Source organism: Oncorhynchus mykiss, chromosome 10, assembly GCF_057628025.1.
Source record: "Oncorhynchus mykiss isolate SJ-2025 chromosome 10, ASM5762802v1, whole genome shotgun sequence".
NCBI lineage: Eukaryota > Metazoa > Chordata > Actinopteri > Salmoniformes > Salmonidae > Oncorhynchus > Oncorhynchus mykiss.
This window is the reverse complement of record NC_143031.1, coordinates 41,372,510-41,400,416: the sequence shown is the minus strand read 5'-3', so window position 1 is coordinate 41,400,416 and position 27,907 is coordinate 41,372,510. Positions and strand designations below refer to the sequence as shown.

Genomic DNA, 27,907 nt, shown 5'->3' with positions numbered 1-27,907 from the left:
TACAGTAGGAGTGTTGGCTCAACAAGACAATTCTGTTTACACTGCCCTGCTTCAAGGGGGCAACTGTCGGGCTAGCATCGTGTTCTACCTCCAGAGGTAGAGGTCGAGACGTAGCAAGTACACACGTTTACAATGTAGTAATATGTGTTGCCGACAGTATTTTTACACAAATGTAGTAAGTGTGAAGAGGCCCTGAGATTCTCCCCACCTAGTTTTTTATTTGGTGGTTGTTAATTCTCAAAGATGATCTTGTCAATATATAGCTCCATTTTCTTTCCTACATACTTTATATCTGGTTTTAGGCGGTCTGCTGCTGCTAAATGAATATAGGGGAAACACTGGCTGCAGGAAAAGAGAGATTTAATTATGGGCTGGGACACAATGCATCCACTGGAACCCGGAAATCTAACAACAACAAAAAACAGATTAACAACACAGATGAACATGTGCCAGGGGCTTAATTGAAAACGCTTCAATATATGCTTAATTGCTTTGGTCTGACTGTGTTAAAGAGATTGATAACACAGAGATGGCCACAGTGTGACGCGGTGTGTTGTGTTGTGTCTGTCCACCACATCTCTATTCTTCCCATGATAGGGGGCTGACGGCAGCGCCTCGTACCCCTCGCCTGCAGGCCAAACGAGTGCGGCAAATATTTACCCAGAAAATGTCAGGCACACAAAGAGAGGGCGAGAAACCCGGCAGAGATGGAGAGAGAGAGAGAGGGTAGAGTAATAAAGAAAAGTAAATTGGATTTGAATTGGAGTGTGTTGTAGCAAACCTCTGACCCCACCCTCAGCACACACACACACACACACACACACACACAAAAACGTCTCTGATAGCAAGCCTCCTGACAGTCGGTGTGCTTTCTTATCTACTGGAAGTCAGACAGACAGACGGACAGACAGACACTAGACAACGGACGGCTCACTCCTCTCAGACATACAAGGTCTCCCATTGGCCCTTTTCATTATTCCCAGGGTCAGAGTGAGTGGCTTCACAATAGTTATGGTATTTCTATTCAACCTCACAATAGCAACAGACTGCCATCGTCTCCCTCTCACAAACAGATACCCTACCCATACACACACACACACACAAACTGTTACAGACACACACACATTTCCACATCATTCCGGGAGCGGCCCTGCCGTTGACAGGACTGTAGAGAGGCTGTCATGCCAGCTGATCCTTTCTCTGTCCTGGGGGGCCTGTGCCCACTGTGTCGCCACGGTAACAGCTCCGGGGCCAGACTGTGTGCCGACAGGACCCCCTCATCTCCAGCTGCAGGGCGGCGGCACAGAGAGCAAAGGTCATAAGCTTTATGTCAATAGGAGTGAGTTAGGCCACTTAAGAGGCGCTAGTAGATTAAGATTCCCTCTAGACACGCTAGTAGAGGATAAGCCCTCTCTGCTCCTCCTGACCCAGCTCTGAGACATTCCACCATAAATACATGACTCTACTTAAGGGCTTGTAAGGAAGCATGTCACGGTAAGGTCTACCTGTTGTATTAGGCGTATGTGACAAATAACATTTGATTTGGTTTGACTCTGATAGCAGGGCTGGGAACTAACACCTCCTCTATGGGCGTCAAGGCAACCGAGGTATCATCATATGGCGGCTCCCTGAAATTGTGCATATTCAGTGGGTTGAGTGTCTTTGCCTGTTTGTGTGAGACAGAGAGAGATAGCGATACAGAGAGAGATAGCGATGCAGAGAGAGATAGCGATGCAGAGAGAGATAGTGATACAGAGAGAGAGAAAGATCAAAAGGAACATAAAATTCGACATCCCAATTAGGATCTGGCAAAAAATACTAGAATCAGTTTTAGAACCAATTGCCCTTTATGGTTCTGAGGTCTGGGGTTCTCTCACCAACCAAGATTTCACCAAATGGTACAAACACCAAATTGAGACTGCATTCAGAATTCTTCAAAATTAAACTTGGTGTACAATGTAAGTTGTACACCATGCAGAGAAAATGCAGAGAAGAATTAGGCCGATACCCACTAATTATCAAAATCCAGAAAATAGCCGTTAAATTCTACAACCACCTAATAGGAAGCGATTCCCAAACCTTCCATAACAAAGCCATCACCTACAGAGAGATGAACCAGGAGAAGATTCCCCTAAGCAAGCTGGTCCTGGGGGGGCACTGTTCACAAACACAAACACACCCCACAGAGCCCCAGGACAGAAACACAATTAGACCCAACCAAATCATGAGAAGAAAAAATATAATTAATTGACACATCAGAAAGAATTCAGAAAAATACTGAGCAAACTAGAATGCTATTTGGCCCTCAACAGAGAGTACACAGTGGCAGAATACCTGACCACTGTGACTGACCCAAACATAAGGAAAGCTTTGACTATGTACAGACTCAGTGAGCATAGCCTTGCTATTGAGAAAGGCCACCGTAAGTAGACCTGGCTCTCAAGAAAAGACAGGCTATGTGCACCCTGCCCACAAAATGAGGTGGAAGCTGAGCTGCACTTCCTAACCTCCTGCCAAATGTATGACAATATTAGAGACACATATTTCCCTCAGATTACACAGACACACAAAGAATTAGAAAACAAATCCAATTTTGATAAACTCCCATATCTACTGGGTGAAATATCACGGTGTGCCATCACAGCAGCAAGATGTGTGACCTGGTACCACAAGAAAAGGGCAACCAGTAAAGAACAAACACTATTGTAAATACAACCCATATTTATGTTTATTTATTTTCCCTTTTGTATATAGGCAAACATGATATTTGAAATGTCTTTATTCTTTTGGAAATGTTGTGTGTGTAATGTTAACTGTTCATTTCTTATTGTTTATTTCACTTCTGTTTATTATCTATATCACTTGCTTTGGCAATGTAAACATATGTTTCCATTGCCAATGAATGCCAATGAATTGAATTGAAAGAGAGAGAGAAAGTGAGAAAGAAAGTGAGAGGGAGAGAGAGAGAATCTTAAATTAATCTTATCATCCCACTCTCTCCCTTTCTCTGGTACTCTCTTTATCTACTGTTTCTCCCAGACGTCCCAAGGCTATTGCACAGGCAAATTATTTAACAAAAGAGCGCAAATGAAAACAGCATGAGACAAGCTGCTGGGAGCAAAGGAAAGAGAGAGAGAGCAGAGAGAGAGGGGGGGGGGTGTAGACAAAGAGAGGTAGGTAGGTAAGGAGGGACTGTGGGGAAAGATAATTAGAGAAGGGGATGTTCAGAGTAACATGACCAACAGCACTGAGACTGATTCCTGCTAATTCCAGCCATGCAAAACACTATATTTACACACACACACACACACACACACACACACACACACACACACACACACACACACACACACACCTTCCCTGCATGCCCACGCCCATTGACTCCTCCAGCTCCTGGTGTGTAATGACATGCAGAGAACATGATCTGGATTTTCCTCCTCTCTTTTCTGCTTCCAAAACCAAGCTTTAACATATCATATACAGTCACCTATACATGTATTGGCACCTTTGATTTAAAAAAAATGAGCAATAAAGACTTTTATAAAAATGTAGAATACAAATACTGAGCTACAGTGGGGCAAAAAAAGTATTTAGTCAGCCACCAATTGTGCAAGTTCTCCCACTTAAAAAGATGAGAGAGGCCTGTAATTGTCATCATAGGTACACTTCAACTATGACAGACAAAATTATATATTTTTTCCCAGAAAATCACCTGGAGGCTGAAACTGGGCCGTAAGTGGATCTTCCAGGAAGACAATAACCCCAAGCACACATCACAATCTACCAATAATTGGTTTATTGACCACAACATCAACATTTTGGAATGGCCTAGAACCCCATTGAATTGAATTTAATTGGGCAAAGATGAAGGATATCAAGTATCTGGGAAGTGTATGGAGGAACGGTCTAAGATGACTCCCTATGTGTCTCATTAAACATTTTAGAAAAAGGCTCAGTATCCTTGTATGGGTAGGGCGCACAAAGTATTGAAAACAAGGGTGCCATATTGTAAGATCAAAATTATAATTTACTGTACTCGTTTATTTTTTGTGCACATTATTTTTTCCCCTCATCTCTATCAAGGGTGCCAATCATTGTGGAGGTTACTGTATCGTCTCTCAGAATTCCAATTTAACCTGATGTCAAAGATGCAATCAAGTGTTTGACGAAAATATTTGTCAGATCAGCCCCAAGCAATGAATAAAATCACAGTTGAAAAAGCATATCATAACCACATGCAGATGTGAGAGACATGAAAATCCTCACTGTGAATGTTGGTTTTTCAGGTTTTCTCAACACCGCAGTGTGTTGAGTTGTGTTGTGTGTTCCTGAAGCTCTGCATGGCATGCTGATTGTTCCCTGCTGTGTGTTTATGATAAGAGCAGGATCCTTCTCTGGTATTTTCCTCTCACAAAGAGACTACACACAAAAAAAAAATGTAGCTCTCTGATTCGACCTGAAATCTACTGCTGTCTGCCTGTCTCTCTTTGTCTGTCTGTCTGTCCTACCTCCCCCCCCCCCCCCCCCCCGTGTATGCTCCCTGTCGTCGGAGAGAGGTACAACACACACACAAACACACATTATGCGCACACAGATGCTCACACACACAATCACACATACAAATGCACACACGAACACACACACACACACACGCACAAAGACCTTGAGATAGAGGCAAGGGAGGATTCAAATTTGGGAGGAGCGGCCGTGTTAGGGCTGGAGAAAGAGACAGACTGTGGCTGCTGGGAAAACACAAAGACTGTGAATATGAATTATTACTACTGTCAACACTCTCTCTACCGCGCCCTCTCTCTTTCTCTCTATCCCCTTCTCTTTTCTTTACACACAGACACACGCTCAGACACACACTCTCTCACACACACACACACACACACACACACACACACACACACACACACAACCCTCTCAGTTTCACCACCACTCCGCTCTCATCTCACTAGGGAGTAGACATCTACCACACCATAAACCATAAAGAAATGTGAACATGTGTGTGTCTGTCTGTGTGTAGGCCTATGCGAGCGTGTGTGTGTGTGTGTCTGAGTGTTTCAGAGAAGTCATCTGAGTATTATAATGGTGATGATTTTAGACCTCTTTGTGCTCTTCCTGGAAGTTGCCATTACCTGGTTGCCAAGGCTTTCAATTAGCAGGCTTGGTGAATCAACAACAACAGCAAGAGTTCCGAACAGAAGCAGCCTTCCTAAACACAACAAAGTGTTCCTATGGGAGGAGATGAAGGGATGCTCCCTCCACACAGCCTGGTAGAGGAGGAGGTGGAGAGAACGGAGAAGAGAGAGAACGCAGAGAGAACTGGCAGCAGTCAGAATGGGTTTGGTAGTGCCTTAGAACTATTCATCTCCACACACACACACACACAATAAAAGAAACAGCAGGAACAAAAGAATGAGGGAATGCTGCCTCTAATTATCCAGCTAGGTTTCCTCTGACAGCCCTCCTTGCTCCCCCTCTTCTCCCTCTCCCCTCTCTCTCTCTCTCCACCCGGCCCACTGTAAGTTATAAATCACTAGTCTACACCCTGTTGGAGGAGATGCCAGAATGTTTGGTCTCAGTGGACTAACATTGGAAACAATATGAAGGAATTGTCCTGTTTTTCCCTCGGCACCAAGGTAACTGCAGCTGCTCTCTTTGTGTGTCTTACAGGAGGTGGGGACATTATAGTATATCTCCAATGAAATGCCTCTCACCTGCCCCCATGCAATACTGTCATAGTTTCCTAATACACACGCCACAGTCTCTATCATGCTCTCCCTCCCTCCCTCTCTTCCTGGGGAAATTCTCTTCAGTGGATTGAAATGTGTTTTAACCCATTCATGGTTTCCTACTTACGCTAACAGAGAGCGGTCTGAGAGTGACAGGCCTGCCCTCTCTCCTGCCACTTCTCCTGACTAGTCCCTTCCTGATCCAGAGAGGTGAGGCTGGAGGCTGACTTAGACAAGACCGCTGTTGGAATTCACCCTACCGCCATCTGCTGCCCTGGCCAATGTACACACAGCTAGGAGCCTAAGAGGTCCGTCATTCTATCCCTCTCCAATCTCTCCATCTGACATCTATCACTCAAAAGCCTGCATGGCTCCGTGGCTCCACTGGGTCCACATGGGATTCCAGCAGGACTTACAATAGATCTGGGACTTATGGGAGATGAAGGGATCTGGACCTCAGTGACCCGTGATCAACACCTGGGACTGGGAGAGACGGGTTACAATATTTCATCCTCTCATGAAGAACGGTGAAAAAACATTTGTTCCTTTGAAGTACTTTGGTTTATTTGAATCGCTCGGACTGTTTAATTGCCGAGTGCTGGCATTAGTTGAGGTTAAGGTGAATGGTGAGGTGCGGAATCGACAAAAGCATACGCCCAAAGCGGCTTTTGAGTCCTTACCATTAGCGGCTCTAGTATAATAGTTCTGCAGCATTAGTGCCTATTGAGTGGCAGCATTCCACTTTCCTAAGCTAACAACACCCACATCAATGACTGTCAAGTAGTGAGGGGATCACTCTCGATGGGCTTGACGGCTTAAAAGTCTTGTTTTTTTCTCTCTCTAAAAAGCTGCAAAGGGAAAACACTGGGTTGAATTCCTCGGTAATGTAGGTGTCTGCCTGGTGTGTGTGGTTTGATATGGCATGGTAAGTATTTAATTGGCCGTCTGGCCTGGATCCCACAAGCGCTTTGATTAACTTAATGACGGCCTGGTAGGTTTGCATTTTAATCACAGACTGATACACACTGGCAGTGCTGCTTCTGCACCACAATGGGAAACACTGAAAGTGTCTCCACTTCACCTCAAAATGCACTGCCTTTTCCATCCTTTTATGACGTGGGGTTGTGATCAGATATTCCGTGCTTGAATCTCCTGCCTGGGTTTACACAGAGATCAACCATGTTAGTGTGCAATAGACGTTAACATGTCATAGTTGAGCCGCTCGGGCAGAGCATCAGGTCTCTGGAACTTCCAACTCTTTTTAAGCAATATTTACAGAGAAAGATAATAGCAAAGAAAGTACATACAGATAATAAATGTGCACAAGGACAAGCACTGACTGCCACCGAGCACATAAAAAGCTCTGGCGGCTGATAGTTGAGTTCATATGGGAATGACCATGACAGAGGGGAGGCCAGATGACCTTTGACCCCCAGGGAGATAGTGTTGACCCTGTCCAGTGATAAGGGGAGTGGTTCACAGTGGGGTGGTGTTGACGGTTGAGTCTGGTGTGTAGGTGAGGGGCCATGCTGTGTGTGGACTAGGGGCAGTGACAGATAGTGGATGGATATGACTAACACCTCAGCAAACACAAGGCCAGGCCATTTCTCTCAGGCTGCCTGACAGACAGCACCACAGCGTGCTTGCCTGGCAGGCTCTTATCTGACCTCCACACCCATAAATCAGGCAGAAACATAAACACCTGATCAAACAGTACCCCCAGCCGCTGGGCCGCCCTGGGAGATGACACGGGGGGGGGGGGGGGGGGGGGGGGGGGGGGGGTAGGATGACCATGCTGAAAGAAACAGAGATAGGTGGATGCTCATAGCATTCCGTCTGACTGAAATTCCTGCATGCCATCCCATCAACCAGGTAAACTAGGTTTAGTTATTTACCCATGCAAACACCAGAGCAGTATCGGTGTGTCAGTAACTCCCACTGTGTTCTCCATATGTTTACTCCAGTAGCGCATTGACAAATCCAGTCAACTTTATTTGGGTTCAGAAATAGCTCATCACATTCACAGCAGGCCCAGTCTGTACACAAGCAGGCTTTCCCCTGTAACAGCCTCTAGTCACACTCCTATGAAACTGTGACTAATCTGGAGCAGGTGAACACACACACACACATACATACACACACAGATGTTCTGCTCTGATTTGTGTGCAGTGCAAAAGCCCACAGCCTGAGTGAATATTGGAGCGTTTGATAGCTGGCTGTATTTGATCAGATTCTGTTTGCCTGCTTGTCTGTGCTTGACTCTCACCCAGTAGACACTCGAAGAACAAAAGGTGCTATCTAGAACCTAAAAGGGTTCCTCGCCTGTCCCCACAGTAGAACCGTTTTGGGTTTCATGTAGAACGTTTTCCACAGAGGGTTTACATGGAAACCAAGTTGGTTCTACCTGAACCCAAAAAGTGTTTTACATGAAACCAAAAAGGGTTCTCCTATGGGGACACGTGAAGTGTAGGCCATGAAGGATACAGAGGGATCCGAGTTTTCCCTCAGTAAATAGAGTCATTTGTGTTTGTTATTTTTCTCTGATGTTTTTGTATGCCATTATTTTACAGCATCATGCAGTAGGTGAACAGAGTGAATTTGCAACAGTGACTATGTTCTTTCCTTTCCTCAGGTCTAATCTGTAGAGCAGGCTCCAGTGGAATGGGGAAGGAGAGACACACCCGGCCCGTATCACTGTGGCTTACAGTGGCTCTTTGTGCTATGGGCCTTCCCAGGCTGGGATACCTTACCTATCAGGACCTCAGGCTCCAGCTTTCTGCCTGCACTGATAACACTGACCAGACCGCTGCCTGCTGCTGCAGCCTGCATCTCTCTCTCTTTGTCCACCCCTCTCTTTCACCCACCTTACCCTCCCTCCCACCCTTCTCTCCCCATATCTGTCTGTCCTTCTCCTGTGAGCTTGTCATGCCATCTCTAGGCGACAGGGTTTTGCTAGCACACTATTCAGGGAAGGAATTAAGGGGGAGGAGAAAGGAGAGAGGAGAGGAAGAGGCGACGACAGTGGGTAGAAAAATTGCAATTTAGCAAAAAAAAAAAAAAAGAAGGGGGACAATGCGTTGGACATAAATAAGGTTTGGTGACAGGAGCAGCGGGTCCAGGATTAAGACTGTCTCAGAGATAACAATTAGAGCTGAATACATTAGCCTCTGTGATGGATCGAGGGGCCACAAGCTGAGAGCCAGGAAGGGATTTTTGCTTCTACCATTCCTTCATTAAATGTGAAAGTAGAGAAGTCTTCTGGGGTTTGTGGACATAAGGAGAACATGCTAAGGGATGGAGGTTTAGCCAGCATTATACATCTGCTAAGGGGGCCCCAGATGCACAGCGCACGGCACGGCCAACCTGTTAAGCCAATCCCATTCTGCCATTCTCACCAGCTGAGAGCAGGAGTCAAGCCAAGTTATTTTGGTGTTAGTTTTCTCGCTATATGTTCGGAAAGGGCTATTGAATGTGACAGTATTTCTATCTCTCAAAGGCACCAGAGAACACACTCTGACACCAATCTGCAAGCATGACACGCATAATGGTTTAGAAGCTACACACACACACACACACACACACACACACACAGAGAGAGAGAGAGCACCAGCCTGGTCTTCTCCTTCCACCCGTTCCCCTGTGGCCTTCCATTCTCTCCTCGTCAGCAATTTATTCTCCGAATTTAGGCACAAAAAACAAGACAAGGGAGAAAAAACACATTCAGCCATACGCATTGAAAGAAGTATGCTCTGTACTCCTAATGTAGTACTCCCCCCCTCCCCCACCACAGTGCTGCTAATTGACTATTCACAAAGCCTGCCCATTTATCATCAGAAGAAGAGAGACACAGCAACAGTAGAGAGGAAGAGGAGGACAGGAAATAGACCATCTAAAAGCATCTCTGCTACTCAGTAGATTCTCCCCCATCACTCTGGGGTTGTGTGTGTGTGTGTGTGTGTGTGTGTGTGTGTGTGTGTGTGTGTGTGTGTGTGTGTGTATCTCCATCCTCCCAGAGACCCCACAGCCCATCTCCTGTGCTTCTATATGATATCAGTAGCGCTGGGCAGTGAGCAGTGGGCTATATACCAATCATCTAGAACTGGGAAGATAAACCAAACATGATCAACACGACGAACCAACCATTTACTGAGGACATTTTACTGATATTGTTCATAACGATAAGTTGCCTATACCAGAAAAATGTGAAGTTTGAATGTGAAGATAAATGTGAATGTAGCCGAGGTGTCACATGTGCTCCCTCTCCAGCCTCTAGGTCACCAGGCTGCTCGTTAGGGCACACACCTGTCACCAGTGTTATGTGCATAATGACACTCACCTGGACTCCATCACCTCCTCCATCACCTCCTTGATTATGTCACTCCCTTTGGGTTCTTCCCCAGTCGTCACTGTTCCTGTTTTATGTCGGTGCGCTGTTTGTGTTCCATGTTTGTTTATTACATGTATTCACTCCCTGAACGTGCTTCCTGACTCTCAGGGTACATAGTTACACTAGGTAATAATAAAAGTAAAATAAGTCAAATGAAAAATAAAATAATTATTGCTCGATTTATCCTGATAAGTCATTTTATCGTGATTTGGATTTTGGCCCATATCGCCCAGCTGTTAGATCATCCTAACATTCACTCTAAAACAACAACTAATGTATGAATGAGTGGTGATTTTTTTTCTTCTTCTGAAAACATACATTTGGCGTGTTCTTCCTTCCTTGCAAACTAGCAGCTGTCATTTCGTTCATTTCAACACACACAAGCCATAGAAAGTCAGAGAAACACAAGCCATTAGCCAAGAGGAAGAAAAGCAAACACACAACACAGTGAGATGAGGACTAACAGCTCTGAGCCTTCAGCCACTGGGCCACACAGCCCAGAGCCACATGGCCACCTCTCAGAGAGACTCTACTTCCTCTCCCCCCTGCCTGGCTCCATGGCCAACACCCTTTCCCTGTTGGCGCTTTGATATGAGTCGGCCTCCTCTCCGCTCAATGGAAACGCTGAGCATATGGGAATATAAAGGAATGTATTTAGACAGTGTGTTTCAGCGCAGACACACACAAACCATCCGTCTCCGTTTATGTTATATATGTTAATGAAGGTGTTCTGGGATTGATCCAAACATCGGAAGACTGGACTAATGGGAGAGGAGGGTAGTGGGAAACTGTACAGGAAACATAGAGGTCGCATACCTCAGGCAAACTGCCCCAAGTTAATGAAAATAAACACTGTTATTTATCCACCTTAGTGGCTGTGAGTGGAGACTGGAGAGCACTTACAATCATCTTGTTGGCAGTGTCTCCACATCCACAAACACACACCACAGGGAATAACACTTCACATCAACATAGTGAACATAGGGGCAGCAGGTACTGTAGTCTAGTGGTTAAGATTGTTGTGCCAGTAACCAAAAGGCCAACTAGGTGAAAAGTCTGCTCCTGTAAGAGCGTCTGCTAAATAAATCAAATATAAATGTAGAGCCATGGCTGAGAAATACAACCGACCTCCAGAAAATATTCAAACTGTTTATTTATTACAGTACCATGCTATTCTATTGTAATCTGTTGGATGAATATACTGCTTGCAAAATGGCTGAGATTGGTGGTCAGGTTGCAGTGGTGTTGCCGTTGGTGACAGTGACAGACATTTGAAGTGGGGAGCCATTAGTTAATGGAGTGGGACAGACAGATGGAGTGAGTCTGACCTCCTCCCCTTTCCTCTCGATACAACCCCTCTTCAGAGATTACAATCAAAGAGGAGTACACAGAAAAACAGAGAGAGAGAGAGGTGGAAGGGTGTCCTTCCTCCATCTGTCAATCACCCAGCCTGACATGACACATATCCTCAGATCCACATCAAGGGGATCTCTCCCTCTCTCTCTCCCTCTCTCCCTCTCTCCCTCTCTCCCCCTCTCCCCCCCTCCACTAGCAATCTCATCCTTTTAGGAAAACTCATGTCCCTGCCCATCAAAGCCCAGTGTCTTTCTTTGGATGTGGTGTTGTGTATCAACAGGCAGTGTTGGGTTACACACAGCTCTTGTTTCACCAACACTCCCTCTCCAGAAAGAGAGAGGGCGAGGAAGAAAAAGGTCTGACTGGGACAAAGAGATGTCCAGTATATACATGTCTGACTGGGACAAAGAGAGGTCCAGTATATACATGTCTGACTGGGACAAAGAGAGGTCCAGTATATACATGTCTGACTGGGACAAAGAGAGGTCCAGTATATACATGTCTGACTGGGACAAAGAGAGGTCCAGTATATACATGTCTGACTGGGACAAAGAGAGGTCCAGTATCTACATATCTGACTGCCGGACCAGTCTTCCTTCTGTGTCCATCAGAAAGGACCCCATCATACAGCCCCATCAGGTTTGATATCTCATCTAGTGTCCATGGAGCCATCGGATAAGGAACAGCAAACACACACTTACATCACATACACACATGTATATACAGTATACACACACACACACGTGTATCATGTAAGACTGTGGGTATGTATGGGTCTAAGTGACTCATTTCCTCATCCATAGAGGGAAACCTGACGCTTTGTGGTTAAACTTTAAACCCTGCCGCAAGCCTAACCATCTCTCAAATGGCACACTGTCCAATTAGGTCTAGAACATCATTTATTTGTCCTCATATGGCGGCTCTAAAATGGACTCTTCTGCCCAATAACCTTAAGTGAACACTGTCCATGACTTTCCCTTCACCTCAATAAAAAGCTCCATGATTGAATCAACTGAGGTCAATGGGACACATGTTCATTTCCCAGGGTCCTCTGGCTCCCTGCAGGCAGAGGAATATGCTGAGTGTCCTGCCTGACATTTATTGGATGGGAACTAGGTTATAGATGTTTTTCTCTCTTTTTCCTCCTCCCTTCAGTTCCAGCATGGCTCCGCTAGTCTGACCCTGTGTGTGTTTCTGCTTACCAGGCAGTATCCCAGCCCCTTGGTCACGCTTCAGGCTCCAGTACACACTTCATCTGTCACTGTCTCTGCTCTGTCACTTCAGCTCTGCGTCCCCAAAAGAACAAGTCTCAATTCTTCACCATGAAGGACAGAGAACGGAGCCAGCACTTCTTGTTTCTCTACATCTCTGTCACTCGTCTCCTGCTCCCTTCACTCTCTATGTCGTCATCACTCCCATAGTCTGACTTCAACCATGTCTCCCTCTCTGACACCTTTTATACATACATATCTCCCTCTCCCATTACAGCATTCTCTCTCTCTCATTTTTTGTACATAATGTTGCCGCTATTGTCTCTTATGAATGAAAGTAACTTCTGGACATCAGGACTGTGATTACTCACCACGGACTAGCAGAATCCTCTTTTTCCTCTAACGAGTCTGATGAGCCCGACACGAACGACATACTGCTTTCTTTGTAACAGGCCCAGATCCCCGTGATTTGCGTGAAGAGGAGGCGGAGAAAAAGGGGCGGGCTGCCTTCTGAGAATTCGTAAGCGACCGAATAAAACCCCACTTCCTTCCATTCTGCTAGCAAACGTGCAATCTTAGGACAATAAAATAGATGACCTACGTGTAAGATTAAACTACCAACGGGACATTCAAAACTGTAATATCTTATGCTTCACAGAGTCGTGGCTGATTGACGACACTATCAACATACAGCTGGCTGTCACACCCTGACCTTAGAGAGCCTTTTATGTCTCTATTTGGTTTGGTCAGCGTGTGATTTGGATGGGCATTCTATGTTTTTGTTTTCTATGATTTTGTATTTCTATGTTTTGGCCGGGTATGGTTCTCAATCAGGGACAGCTGTCTATCGTTGTCTCTGATTGGGAACCATACTTAGGTAGCCCTTTCCCTCCTTTCTTTGTGGGAAGTTAACTTTGTTTGTGGCACATTGACCTTAAGCTTCACGGTTGTTTTGTATTGTTCATTGTTTTTGTCGGCGTCATCCTAAATAAAAGGAATACGTACGCTCACCACACTGCGCTTTGGTCTAGTTCTTTCGACGGCCGCACTAAGACAACATTGAATGAGCTGCATTCTGCCATAAGCAAACAAGAAAACACTCACCCAGAGGCAGTGCTCCTAGTAGCCAGGGACTTTAAAGCAGGGAAACTTAACCTTTTTGGGATAGGGGGCAGCATTTTCATTTTTGGATGAATAGCGTGCCAAAAGTGAACTGCCTCCTACTCTGTCCCAGATGCTAATATATGCATATTATTATTAGTATTGGATAGAAAATACTCTGGAGTTTTCAAAACTGTTTGAATGATATATGTGAGTATAACAGAACTCATATGGCAGGTGAAAACATGAGAAAAATCCAACCAGGAAGTGGGACATCTGAGGTTTGTAGTTTTTTAAAGCTTGATGAGGTTGCACTTCCTAGGGCTTCCACTAGATGTCAACCGTCTTTTGAAACTTGAATGAGGATTATACTATGAAGGAGGGGCTCATGAGAACAGTCAGTTGTCTGGCAGAGAGCCTTGGTCTCATGACGCGCTCTCCCGACAGAGTTACCTCTCGTTCCAGTGCTTCTCTGAAGACAAAGGAATTCTCAGGTTGGAACATTATTGATGTTTTATGTTAAAAACATCCTAACGATTGATTCCATACATCGTTTGACATGTTTCTAAAGGACTGTAATAGAACTTTTCGAGTTTTTGTCTGGATGAAGTGACTGCACCTTATGAAGATGGATTACTGGGCTGAACACGCTAACAACAAGTGGCTATTTGGACATAAATTATGAAACTTTATGGAACAAATCAGTCATTTATTGTCAAACTGGGTTTCCTGGGAGTGACTTCTGATGAAGATCATCAAAGGTAAGGGAATATTTATGGTGTTGTTTCTAACTTTGTTGATTCCAAAATGGAGGATATTTTCTCTGGCTGTTTTGGGTTCTGAGCGCAGTTCTCAGATTATGCTTTTTCCGTAAAGTTTTTTTGAAATCTGACACAGACTTCTCCTTAATGCAACCGGTATCTTTAATTCTGTGAATAACACTAGTATCTTTTATCAATGTTTATTATGAGTATTTCTGCAAAATCACCGGATGCTTTGGAACCAAAACATTACTGCATGTAAGGCGCCAATGTAAACTGACATTTTTGGATATAAATATGCACATTATCAAACAAAACATACATGTATTGTGTAACATGGTGTCCTATGAGTGTCATCTGATGAAGATCATCAAAGGTTAGTGATTAGTTTTATCTATATTTCTGCTATCTTTGGCTGGAAAAATGGCTGTTTTTTGACTTGGCGGTGATCTAACATGTTGTGCTGTAAAGCATTTTTGAAATCGGACACAATGGGTAGATTAACAAGATGTTTATCTTTCATTTTCTGTATTGGACTTATTAATGTGTGAAAGTTACATATTTCTAAAAAATATTGTTGAATTTCGCGCCCTGCCCTGCCTTTTCAGCGGTATGTTGTCGAGGCGGAACCCCCCTGCGCTAGAAAGGTTAAATCTGTTTTACCAAATTTCTATCAGCATGTTGAATGTGCAACCAGATGGGGAAAAACCTCTGGACCACCTTTACTCCACACACAGACACGCATACAAAGCTCTCCCCCACCCTCCATTTGGCAAATCTGACCAAACATTAAAGCAGGAAGCCCCTGTGACTAGATCAATAAAAAAGTGATCAGATGAAGCAGATGCTAATCTACAGGACTGTTTTGCTAGAATAGACTGGAATATGTTCCGGGATTCCTCCGATGGCATTGAGGAGTACACCACATCAGTCATTGGCTTCATCAATAAGTGCATCATCCCCACAGTGACATACTCCAACCACAAGCCATAGATTACAGGCAACATCTGCACTGTGCTAAAGGCTAGAGCTGTTGCTTTCAAAGAGTGGGACACTAACCCGTACGCTTATAACAAATCCCGCTATGCCCTCAAACAAACCATCAAACAGGCACGAGTCGTACTACACCGGCTCTGACACTCGTCGGATGTGGCAGGGCTTGCAAACCATTAGACTACAAAAGGAAGCACAGCCGAGAACTGCCCAGTGACACGAGGCTACCAGACGAGCTAAACTACTTCTATGCTCGTTTCGAGGCAAAAAACCCTGAAACATGCATGAGCGCACCAGCTGTTCTGGAAGACTGTGTGATCACGCTCTCCACAGCTGATGTGAGTAAGACTTTTAAACAGGTCAACATTCACAATGCCGCAGGGCCAGACGGATTACCAGGACATGTACTGTGAGTATGCGCTGACCAACTGGCAAGTGTCTTAACAGACATTTTCAACCTCTCCCTGCTCGAGTCTGTAATATCAACATATTTTAAGCAGACCACCATAGTGCCTGTGCCCAGAAACACTAAGGTAAACTGCCTAAATGACTACCGACCTGTAGCACTCATGTCTGTAGCCATGAAGTGCTTTGAAAGGCTGGGCATGGCTCGCAAACACCACTATCCCAGGAACCCTAGACCCACTCCAATTTGCATACCGCCCCAACATATCCACAGATGATGCAATCTCTATTGCACTCCACAGTGCTCTTTCACAGATGGACAAAATGAACACCTATGTGAGAATGCTATTCATTGACTACAGCTCAGCATTCAACACCATAGTGCCCTCAAAGTTCATCAATAAGCCAAGGACCCTGGGACTAAACACCTCCCTCTGCAACTGGATCCTGGACTTCCTGACAGACTGCCCCCAGGTGGTAAGGGTAGGTAACAACACATCCGCCATGCTGATCCTCAACACAGGGGCGTGTGCTCAGTTCCCTCCTGTACTCCCTGCTCACTCATGACTGCTCACTCATGACTGCACAGCCAGGCATGACTCTAACACAATCATTAAGTTTGCCGATGACACAACAGTGGTAGGCCTGATCACCGACAACGACGAGACAGCCTAAAGGGAAGAGGTCAGAGACCTGGCCGTGTCGTGCCAGGACAACAACCTCTCCCTCAACATACTCAAGACAAAAGAGATGATTGTGGACTACAGGAAAAAGAGGACAACGCACACCCCCAATAACATCGACAGGGCTGCAGTGGAGCAGGTTGAGACCTCTAAATTCCTTGGTGTCCATATCACCAACAAACTAAAGCACACCGAGACAGTCGTGAAGGGGGCACGACAAAGCCTATTCCCCCGAGGGAGACTGAAAAGTTTTGGCATGGGTCCTCAGATCCTCAAAAGGTTCTACAGCTGCACCATCGAGAGCATCCTGACTGGTTGCATCACTGCCTGGTATGGCAACTGCTCAGCCTCCGACCGCAAGGCACTACAGAGGGTAGTGCGAACGGCCCAGTACATCACTGGGGCCAAGCTTCCTGCCATCCAGGACCTCTATACCAGACGGTGTCAGAGGAAGGCCCTAAAATTGTCAAAGACTCCAGCCACCCTAGTCATAGACTGTTTTCTCTGCTACTGCACGGCAAGTGGTTCCAGAGCGCCAAGTCTAGGTCCAAGAGGCTTTTAAACATCTTCTACCCCCAAGCCATAGGACTCCTGAACACCTAATCAAATGGCTACCCAGACTATTTGCATTGCCCCTCCCCCTCGCTCCTCTCCCCCTTTACACCGCTGCTACTCTCTGTTGTTATCATCTATGCATAGTCACTTTAATAACTCTACCTTCCTGTACATATTACCTCAACTGACCGAACTCACATTGACTCTGTATATCGTCTCGCTATTGTTATTTTACTGCTGCTCTTTAATTACGTTACTTTTATTTCTTATTCTTATCCGTATTTTTTAAAACTGCATTGTCGGTTAGGGGCTCAAAAGTAAGCATTTCACTGACATGGGCCCTCAGATCATCACCAAGTGCTACAGCTGCACCATTGAGAGCACCTTGACTGGCTGCATCACCGCTTGTTATGGCAACTGCTTGGCATCCGACCATAAGGCGCTACAGAGGGTAGTGCATACCGCCCAGTACATCAAACTCCAACCACCCAAGTCATGGACTGTTCTCTCTGCTACCACATGGCAAGCGCTTACCGGAGCGCCAAGTCTGGGACCAAAAGGCTCCTGAACAGCTTCTACCCCAAAGCCATAAGACTGCTGAACATTTAATCAAATGGCCACCTGGACTATTTGCAATGCTGCCCCTTTTTTTAGTTCTGACTCTCTTGCACTGGCTCTATGAACACTCAATGGATTCTACCCACACACTCACATATACTACACTGACACTTCAACACACACACACACACACACACATACTTTCTGTCACGCTTGTGCCTGCTCCCGCTCCCCCTCCCTGGCACTCGAAGGTGCCAGGCTCCCCAGCATTACGCACTCCTGCCACCATCAGTACGCACACCTGCCTTTCCCCATTACGCACATCAATGTATTATTGGACTCACCTGGACTCAATCACCTGTTTATTACCTCCACTATATTGTTCAGTTCCCCATCTCTGTTCCCCGCTGCTGCATTGATGGTCGTCTGTCCTTACGTTACCCGGTGCTGACGATGTTGCTTGTTTGTTCCATGTCTGTTCCTATTAAATGTTGACCCCCCCTTACCTGCTTCTCATCTCCGGCGTCGGTCCTTACACTTTCACACTCTTCACATACTCTGCTGCTACTCTGTTAATCATATATCCTGATTGTCTAGTCAATTTTTCCCCTACCCACATGTAGTTGAAGTCGAAAGTTTACATACACCTTTTTCACAATTCCTGACATTTAATCCTCATAACAATTCCCTGTCTTAGGTCAGTTAGGATCACCACTTTATTTTAAGAATGTGAAATGTCAGAATAATAGTAGAGAGAATGATTTATTTCAGCTTTTATTTATTTCATCACATTCCCAGTGGGTCAGAAGTTTACATACACTAAATTAGTATTTGGTAGCATTGCCTTTAAATTGTTTAACTTGGGTCAAATGTTTCAGGTAGCCTTCCAAAAGCTTCCCACAATAAGTTGGGTGAATTTTTTCACATTCCCCCAGACAGAGCTGGTGCAACTGAGTCAGGTTTGTAGGCCTCCTTGCTCGCACATGCTTTTTCAATTCTGCCCACAAATGTTATATAGGATTGTGGTCAGGGCTAAGCGATGGCCACTCCAATACCTTGACTTTCTTGTCCTTAAGCCATTTTGCCACAACTTTGGAAGAAATATGCTTGGGGTCATTGTCCATTTGGAAGACCCATTTGCGACCAAGCTTTAACTTCCTGACTGATGTCTTGAGATGTTGCTTCAATATAGCCACGTAATTTTCCTGCCTCATGATGCCATCTATTTTGTGAAGTGCACCAGACCCTCTTGCAGTAAAGCACCCCCACAACATGATGTTGCCACCCCCGTGCATCATGGTTGGGATGGTGTTCTTCAGCTTGCAAACCTCCCCCTTTTTTCCTCCAAACATAACGATGATCATTATGGCCAAACAGTTCTATTTTTGTTTCATCAGACCAGAGGACATTTCTCCAAAATGTACAATCTTTGTCCCTATGTGCAGTTGCAAACCGTAGTCTGGCTTTTTTATGGCGGTTTTGGAGCCGTGGCTTCTTCCTTGCTGAGAGGCCTTTCAGGTTATGTCGATACTATACTACTCGTTTTACTGTGGATATAGATACTTTTGTACCTGTTTCCTCCAGCATCTTCACAAGGTCCTTTGCTGTTGTTCTAGGATTGATTTGCACTTTTCGCACCAAAGTACGTTAATCTCTAGGAGACAGAACGCATCTCCTTCCTGAGCGGTATGATGGCTGCGTGGTCCCATGGAGTTTATACTTGCGGACTATTGTTTGTACAGATGAACGTGGTACCTTCAGGCGTTTGGAAATTGCTCCCAAGGACGAACTAGAGGTCTTGGCTGATTTCTGTTGATTTTCCCATGATGTCAAGCAAAGAGGCACTGAGTTTGAAGGTAGACCTTGAAATACATCCACAGGTACACCTACAATTGACTCAAATGACTCAATCAGAAGCTTCTAAAGCCATGACATAATTTTCTGGAATTTCCCAAGCTGTTTAAAGGCACAGTCAATTTAGTGTATGTAAACTTCTGACCCACTGGAATTGTGATAGTGAATTATAAGTGACATTATCTGTCTGTAAACAATTGTTGTAAAGATTACTTGTGTCATGCAAAAAGTAGATAGAATAGAAAAGTCCTACCCATCTTGCCAAAACTATAGTTTGTTAAGAAGAAATTTGTGGAGTGGTTGAAAAACGTGTTTTAATGACTCCAACCTAAGTGCATGTAAACTTCCGACTTCAACTGTAGATACTGTATTACCTCAACTACTTCGTACCCCTGCACATTGACTCGGTACCAGTACTCATGTATATAACTTTGTTATTGCTATTTCATTGTGTTACTATTTCCTTTTTTTTCTTACTTTTTAATTCTGCATTGTTGGGAAGTAAGCATTTCATGGTAAAGTCAACACCTGTTGTATTTGGCACATGTGACAAATAAAATGTTATATGATTTAGACCACATTAGGCTAACACATGTTGACTCTCTTACAGCCCAAACTCAGGAGTATCAGACAGAGGGGGCTCTGTTCCACCGCATATGGGAGACCCCTGGACCCTGAAATGACCCGTGGATGACCCCTGCGTCAGTTGGACCCCTTTGAGTTGAATCAGTAGGAAATAACTCAGTTGAGATTCTACAAGCTGTCCCTCTGTTCTAGCTCAACTTTAAACCTCAACATCCCAAAATAAACTCCCCAGGTGGACAAATAGCATAAAGAAAGACAGGTTTGGTGTTGGGCAGCAGTAGACCTCCTCAGAGTGAGTCAGCGGATCGGACACAGGAAGTAGCTGGGTGATAGATGGATACCCAGTGTGACTGAGGCAGGGACGGAGTGTGAGGGCATGCCCACTGTCGTTAATCCCTGTCACCAGGAAGGAGAGGAACACACCATCTCTGCTGTCCTCTGTTATCAGTGCTTCCCTCTCTTCTCTGTCCTTCCTGCCTGCTGCCAGAATCAGTGCCTTTGTCCCCTTCACCACCCCTCCCCTCCTTTATAGTCACCAAGCATGAAAAGAAAGTCACAATGTTCTTTTGTGACACCCCTGACCTCTAACCTCTGCCCCCTGCCCCTGCTCATTCCACCACCCTCCCCAGGGCCATAAAAAAAAACACACTTTTGGTTGATGTGTATTTTGGACATGCAGGCGGACAAAGTCCTCACGGGGGGACAATGGGGTGAAAGCGTGTCTAACGGGCAACACAACGGGCTTACCCCTCACACTGGGCAGACTCTGACAGAATAACACTGGCACCTGTTAGCAATACAGAAACCCTTAGTCTAAACTGGTGCACTACTAGACACACAAACACACACACACACAGCTGTTGTGGATGGCAGGTGGGTCCTATAGTAAAAGTCCACCAACCTTTTTGGAGTTTTTACCATAGGGATGTGAAGCAGACATGTTTGTGTGAATTGATACCACATTTCCACAAGTCATGGCATATTATGCATTTGTCACATCTCAAAAACCGTACCCCTGGGCCCTCTGACAGTCCCAACCTACCCGTGACCCCTCAGTAAGACTTGTTATGGATACGGCTCTGGGACAGGGAGGACGTGCTCAGCCCTGAGAGGCCCAGGACACATGCTGAGACACGCTGTGGGAGCCTAACGGGAGCATGTTCTCCTGGGATCTCTACCCTTTTCCCTTGACTGTGAGGGGACCCCACAGCAAGAAGTGATCTGAATACATCGGGGGGACTGACTGAAGTAATGAATGATGCTGTAAAAAAAGTTAATCAAAGGCAAATAATCAAAGTAAACTAATGATCTTCACTGGAAAGGGGTTTGAAAAGAGTGACACAGAGAGCCGGGTGCGGCTCTACTTAAACAGAAAACCCACTCCAAAAAGATACTATTTTTTTTTTTCATCATCGACAAAAGAAAAAAAAGATTTCAAGATATTGGACATTCAAGAAGCAAAGTGTCACTGGCCACATCATCATGATGATGCAAAAAAACATTCCCTTTAAGGCATCAGGTTAAAGGTGGTGGCTAAACTAGGGAGGAGAAGATGAGTGGGGAGGGTGGCGTGACAGGGGCCTAGGTGCTGGGGGGTGGGGACAGGGGGCAAGGGGACAGAGGGAGAGCAGAGGCCTAGAAGACAGGAGTAACAGAGAGCTATTGAACTAGGTCAGTGTCAGTCTATATGGGAAGATCGCATGCAACTACAGCAGGTCACCTGACCGCTCCCCTCGTACAAAGATCCAATATGTGCATAAATGTGTAACTGGATTCACTGACGTTACAAAATTAGCTTAGATAAAAACACATTCCTTTTACTCAACAGGAGGGCTGGGACAATAGCCATAGTGTGAATGTGCGTGAGTAGGAGTGCGTGTGTATAAGCATCCGTGTGTGAGAGAATTTCATGTTGCATGTGAGAGAAACATATTCTGTGAAATAGAACATCCAAAACAGAGAACTTTATCTGACATCCTGAGTGTAGGATTTGACAGTTTATTGTATGTCTTTTTATGTGGCTGTAAAACATGGACTGTATAGTGTTTTTTCAGATGCACAGAATAACCTTGGTTCTTGGGTCAGTTTAAGAATAAGAGGAAAAATAAGCCTCAACAAGAGATCTGAGAGAGTACGTAGAATTACTCTGGCAGAGTTTCCACAAAACAAGTTGGTGCATTAACAAACTAAGCATAAACGAGTCCTAAACTACACTGTCTGGAAACAGTGAACAACAGCTATGTCCAGGCCAGGCACAGTCCAAACCCTGCGCTGATCACAGAGCATTGTAACATTACATACTGTATAAACATTGTTACAGCACCACATCAACCCAGCTATTCGCTAGATGAGTGGTTATGCCTGCCCTGACATGTGAAGCCCTCCATAGAATAGTCCTTTGGAGGAAAGATCATTGACATATATTTGACATTTGTATATGTTTTTGTCCCATTTTTCATGAGCTGAAATGGCCGCTCTAAAATTTGCAGTTTTGAAACGTCACGCTATTAAAATAAATATTCAAGTAAACTTTTTGTCACCACACCTTGTTATTGGATTTTCAGCATTGCACAACCAATTACATTTTTGTAAACTTAAGTTGACCATTTTATTTTAGAAAATGATTGGCACCCCGGAGCTAGTATTTGATTTCACAGCCTTTGGCCAAGATAACTGCAGACAAATGCTTATTGTAGCCATCAATAAGCTTGCTGTACCTTTCTACTGGCAATTTGGCCCACTTTTTAGCATCAAAATGCTTCTTCAATGTTTCTTCAATGTTTGAGGCATGCCCTCCACCAACTGCTGTTTTCAGATCTTGCCATAGGTTTTTGGACAATGGGTTGAATATTTGACTCCAAAACAAAACATCATGCCTTGCACACGTTGCCAAAGAGCTCTAATTTTGTTTCATTAGTCCACAGAACATTTTCCACAGAATGAAGGCTTGTTTAGGTGGGTTTTTCGAGAAGTTCAATCAGGGTTTCTTGAGTCTCCTTCAGCAGCGGCGTCTTCCTGTGTTTACCAACAACCAAATGAAACATTCAAAGAAAATAACATCCTCCCTTCAATCAAACATTGGGGAGGTTTGATATTGCTGTGGGGTTGCTCTGCTGCCTCTGCTACTGGGGGCCTTGAATGTGTTCAAGACATCATAACATCAGCAGATGATCAAGTAGGGCTGGAAATTGCCTGGGACCTCACAATACGATATTATCATGACACTTAAGTGCCAATACGATATGTATTGCGATTCACACGATTCCTACAATTCTGTGATCTGTGATTTATTGAGATTCCATGGTCCAAACATATTGCTCACCATACTGTGTCTGCTGCAGAGGGAAAAGAGAGACATGAGAATTGGAAGTACAAGTGGTGAAACAAATTGGCTCCCTATTTAAAAAGAAGACGGAAAACAAGCTTTGACTAAATAAATACTGGACTTTTGGTGCAGGTACAGCCAACTAGCGCACAAATAAACGTTGCGATATTGTCAAAAACGATACGATACAATATCCCAATATGTAAATTAATCTCTATTATCAAGGTGTTTTGGAATGCGATGTTCAACCCAGTGTCCAAAAACTGCATCTCTGGTGAAGGTTGTGGGTCACCCAAACACGCATCAAAAGCACCCTGGAATGGTTCAAGAAGAAACATCGGAGTGTTCTGGAGTGGCCAGCGAAGAGTCTAGATCTGAATCACACCCATAACTGAAGGCGAGAGCTGGAAACAGCAGTCGGGCACCCCTCAAACATTGAAGAATTGGATTAGATCAGAATGAAATTAGATCAGCATTAGATGCGTTTGCTGCTGAAGACTAGGCCAAATTGACAGTAGATGGCTACAAGAAGGCTACAAGGCTACAAGATGGCTACAAGAAGCATGTGTTGGCAGTTCTCTTGGCCAAAGACTCCGCAACCAAGTACTAGCTCCAGGGTGAAAATAATGTTGTCCATGCCTTTCATCTCTATGTTCTCAATTCAAATTGTAAACGTACATTTACAAAAATGCAATTGGTTCTGCAATGTTGAAATCCAATAAGATGTGGAGACCAATATGTATTTATTTATTTGTGTAACTTATTTGATAAGAGATAGGGAGTTATTAAAGAAAAGTGCACGGGTGTCAATATATTTGGCCACAACTGTATGTCAACAATCCTTACTCAAAAGGACTATTCTATGGATTTACATTTTGCTAAACCCTGACTTTGCCCTCCCTACCTGTTAGAGACAGACAGAAATGGTTGAAACAAGGATTATCACTACACGCCCATAAGCAAGGACTAATAAGAGAAGAAAGCCTAGCACTTAACGCAGTATGGTAAGATGAAGCTGTTATTTCAATGTTGGAAAGGGAGTTGGTAATAAGGCTGAAATACACCCAGGAGGATCACTGCTCTCTCTCCCTGGGGTTGTACAGGCAGTTATGAAGTCAGAAGAGAGGATCACTGCTCTCTCTCCCTGGGGTTGTACAGGTAGTTATGAAGTCAGAAGAGAGGATCACTGCTCTCTCTCCCTGGGGTTGTACAGGTAGTTATGAAGTCAGAAGAGAGGATCGAACTAGATAGAAAATCATTTTAACGCCAAAATTACTGCTAATTAGACCATACAATGAGTGTACAAAACATTAGGAACACCTTCCTAATATTGAGTTGCACCCCACATTTCTGCCCTCAGAACAGCCTCAATTCATTGGGGGCATGGACTCTACAAGGTGTCGTAAGCATTCCACAGAGAAGCTGGCCCATGTTGACTACAATGCTTCCCACAGTTGTGTCAAGTTGGCTGGATGTCCTTTGGGTGGTGGACCATTCTTGATACACACGGGAAACTGTTGAGCATGAAAAACCAAGCAGCATTACAGTTCTTGACACAAACCGGCACGCCTGGCACCTACTTCCATACCCCATTCAAAGGCACTTACATTTAGTGTCTGGCCCATTCACCCTCTAAATGGCACACATACACAATCCATGTCTCAATTGAAGGCTTAAAAATCCTTCTTTAACCTGTGTCCTCCCCTTCATCTACACTGACTGAATTGGATTTAACAAGTGACATGAATAAGGGATCATAGCTCTCACCTGGATTCTCCTGGTCAGAGCAGGTGTTCTTAATGTTTTGTATTAATCAGTGTATTTCACATTTACTATAGAGAGAATATATCTATTAGGACTTTACAACAGTGCAAGCTAGTGTTTCACCTTGTTTGACCCCGCGTTAGGAGGGAAGAAAATAAACAACAATGATAAAAGGATAAACAGCCTAAATAAACTGTCTAGGCAGGTTGGTAGACTGCCATGCTCTGCAGATAGTTCAAACTGTCCGGTAAGGGGCCAGTTGAGTTATTAGTGTCATTGAAGTGTCTCCAGGTAAAGTCTATGCAGGCTCAGATGCAGCCTCATAAAAACCTTGGCATTTCAAGCTGTCTCTCTGTCTGGCAGGGCTGTAGTCACCTTAGTTGCCCCCAAAGACATAACACAGTGTTCTTCAAAGGCTAAGATAGAGAGAGCGAAAGAGAGAGAGAGTGAGAGAGAGAGTGAGTGAGAGCTAGACCTGTCATCACCATCAGACTGTCAGAGAACATGACTTCACGGTCTATTCTGGTCCAAGGCTCTTGACTGGGCTCATTTGGTCCTGTGGTTGGTGACCTTGAACATCCTCCTTTAAAGGAGAAGTTTGCCCAAAATCCAGAAACTACCAAGTGATTCCATACATTGAAACTAGTTTAGTGGAGTTCTCTCTCTCTCTCACATGACTTGTGTCATTGCTGGATGCAGGCCTTGCTCTGTTCCATTGCCAGTAAATTCATGATTAAGAGACGTGCCCTTACACGGAGCTTGATCTCACAGATTACATTTTTTGGGGGCGAGAGAAGGAGCTGGTGAAAAAGATGATAAGAGTTAGGCATATCGCAGGTAAAGTTAGTTACAAAAAGTGGATAAAGAGTTGGCAGCAAGAGCAAGCTGGTGTTCGGTCCCACATTGTGTCACACCAAAAACATTGTGATGATTAAATAGTGTTTGGGGCTAATGTGAAAAAATAAACTCACTAACGGTCCCGCTCATAGAGGTTGATGATAAGCGATCACTCAGTAAAGAAAAGTTTAGATACTTACTCGTTAGATAACTGTCCATTTGGCCCAGCTGGAACAGGGGTGCGTCACCATTTATTTTTTTCAGGACCGTTGATGTGGGCAGATAAATCTCTGTGGTCGCAAAAGCAGACTAACTGCTCTCATCATCATTACGTTCCCAGATTTCTGTAAGAATTGTAGTCACTTATTTGAATTCTCTGCAGCACAAACATTCCTCATTCGTGGAATTGGAGCGCAATTGCCCCAACTGCACCACCAGTCTGTGTCGATCCTAGGGAGCTACTGCTACCAGATCTTGCTGTGGCTTCAGTGGCTAGAGGGGCAGAGGCCACCTGAAGCTCAATTTGCCTCAATTCTTAGTCTGAATAAATACAGTTTGACGACACCATCGGCACCCCTCCAGCAGTCTTTTTCTTCACTTGCAAATATTTTGTCATTAGACATATTTCTAGGTTGTTGTTTATTTTTTATATCTAATGTGTAATGCTGTCTTTACTTCGCCACCCCAAAAAAACACGCATCTGTGAATAAGGGCATAATGTGCAGTTTCTACGAAGAAGGGATTCCTGAGAGCGCATATCTCCGCTGCTGTGGCATTCGGCTACATAAAATAATGCCAAATCTTTTAAGTGGAAAAGTACACATTTCCTGACTCAAAACCAAGAGTACTTTTAACAAAAATAGCTTTTTTGGCCACACACTTTCAATAAAACAATGAATTTGGCCACACATCGTGGATTTCTGAATAATGAATTCACTGGCAACGTGCAGAGTGGGGCCTGCATCCAGCAACATCACGAGTCACGTGACCTATTTTTCAGCTGTTTCAGTACATCACTACATGGAGGAGGGGGGGGGGCAAACTCCACTGATCTAGTTTCAATGTATGGAATCACTTGGGAGTTTTATGGATTTTGAGTGAACTTCTCCTTTAAGAGATTGTCGTATCCAGACATCTAATGAATGACTGATTTCTGTAATTATTAACAACACTGACTTCAGTGTTATAAAGCAGTGATAGCCATCACTTACATCTACATATTCCATCTACATCCTTTGATATAAAGCAAATAGCTATCGTCAGCATGCCTACCTTGTTGCTAGTAGTTGATACAACAACCCACACGGCTTTGACCCACCACCACCACCGAGACAGACAGAGAGCATTACTTACTGGCTACCTCCAGTGAGGCGTTATGGCTGACGGCCTGGCCCAGGTAGTTACGGGCCACACACACGTAGCTGCCGTCGTCTGGCTTGCTGCGTCGGCCGTGGACGATACGTAGGAAGAAGAGGGAGCCGCTGGGCAGCAGCATGCGGTGGGAACGGGGGTTGTCCCGGTCCGTCTCCACACGCTCCCCGTCCTTGTACCACTCCACCGTGGGGGCAGGACGCCCCTCCGCCTTGCAGTTGAGGGTGGCTGGCTCCCCCTTGGACACAATGAGGTCAGAAGGGTGCTCCACTATCCGGGGAGGGGAGTCATCCTGACGAAGACGAGATCCTGAGAAAAGAGGAAATATGACATGAGATGTACAGTGCATGTATGTTGGAGCAATCCCTGGCCACAAGCACAATGAGTAGCTCATGTCATGTCCCAAACATCACTCTGTCACAT

The 27,907-nt window shown here is 44.7% G+C and overlaps 1 protein-coding gene across 1 annotated transcript in view; it reads right to left on the bottom strand.

The window, feature by feature from the left end:
• Nucleotides 1-27,907, bottom strand: part of LOC110533888 (roundabout homolog 1) — a 145,780-nt gene that overhangs the window by 87,286 nt on the left and 30,587 nt on the right. The window contains exon 2 of the mRNA XM_090186655.1: nucleotides 27,467-27,793. Coding sequence (XP_090042781.1) covers nucleotides 27,467-27,793 — 327 coding nt within the window. The remainder of the gene's footprint in view (nucleotides 1-27,466; nucleotides 27,794-27,907) is intronic.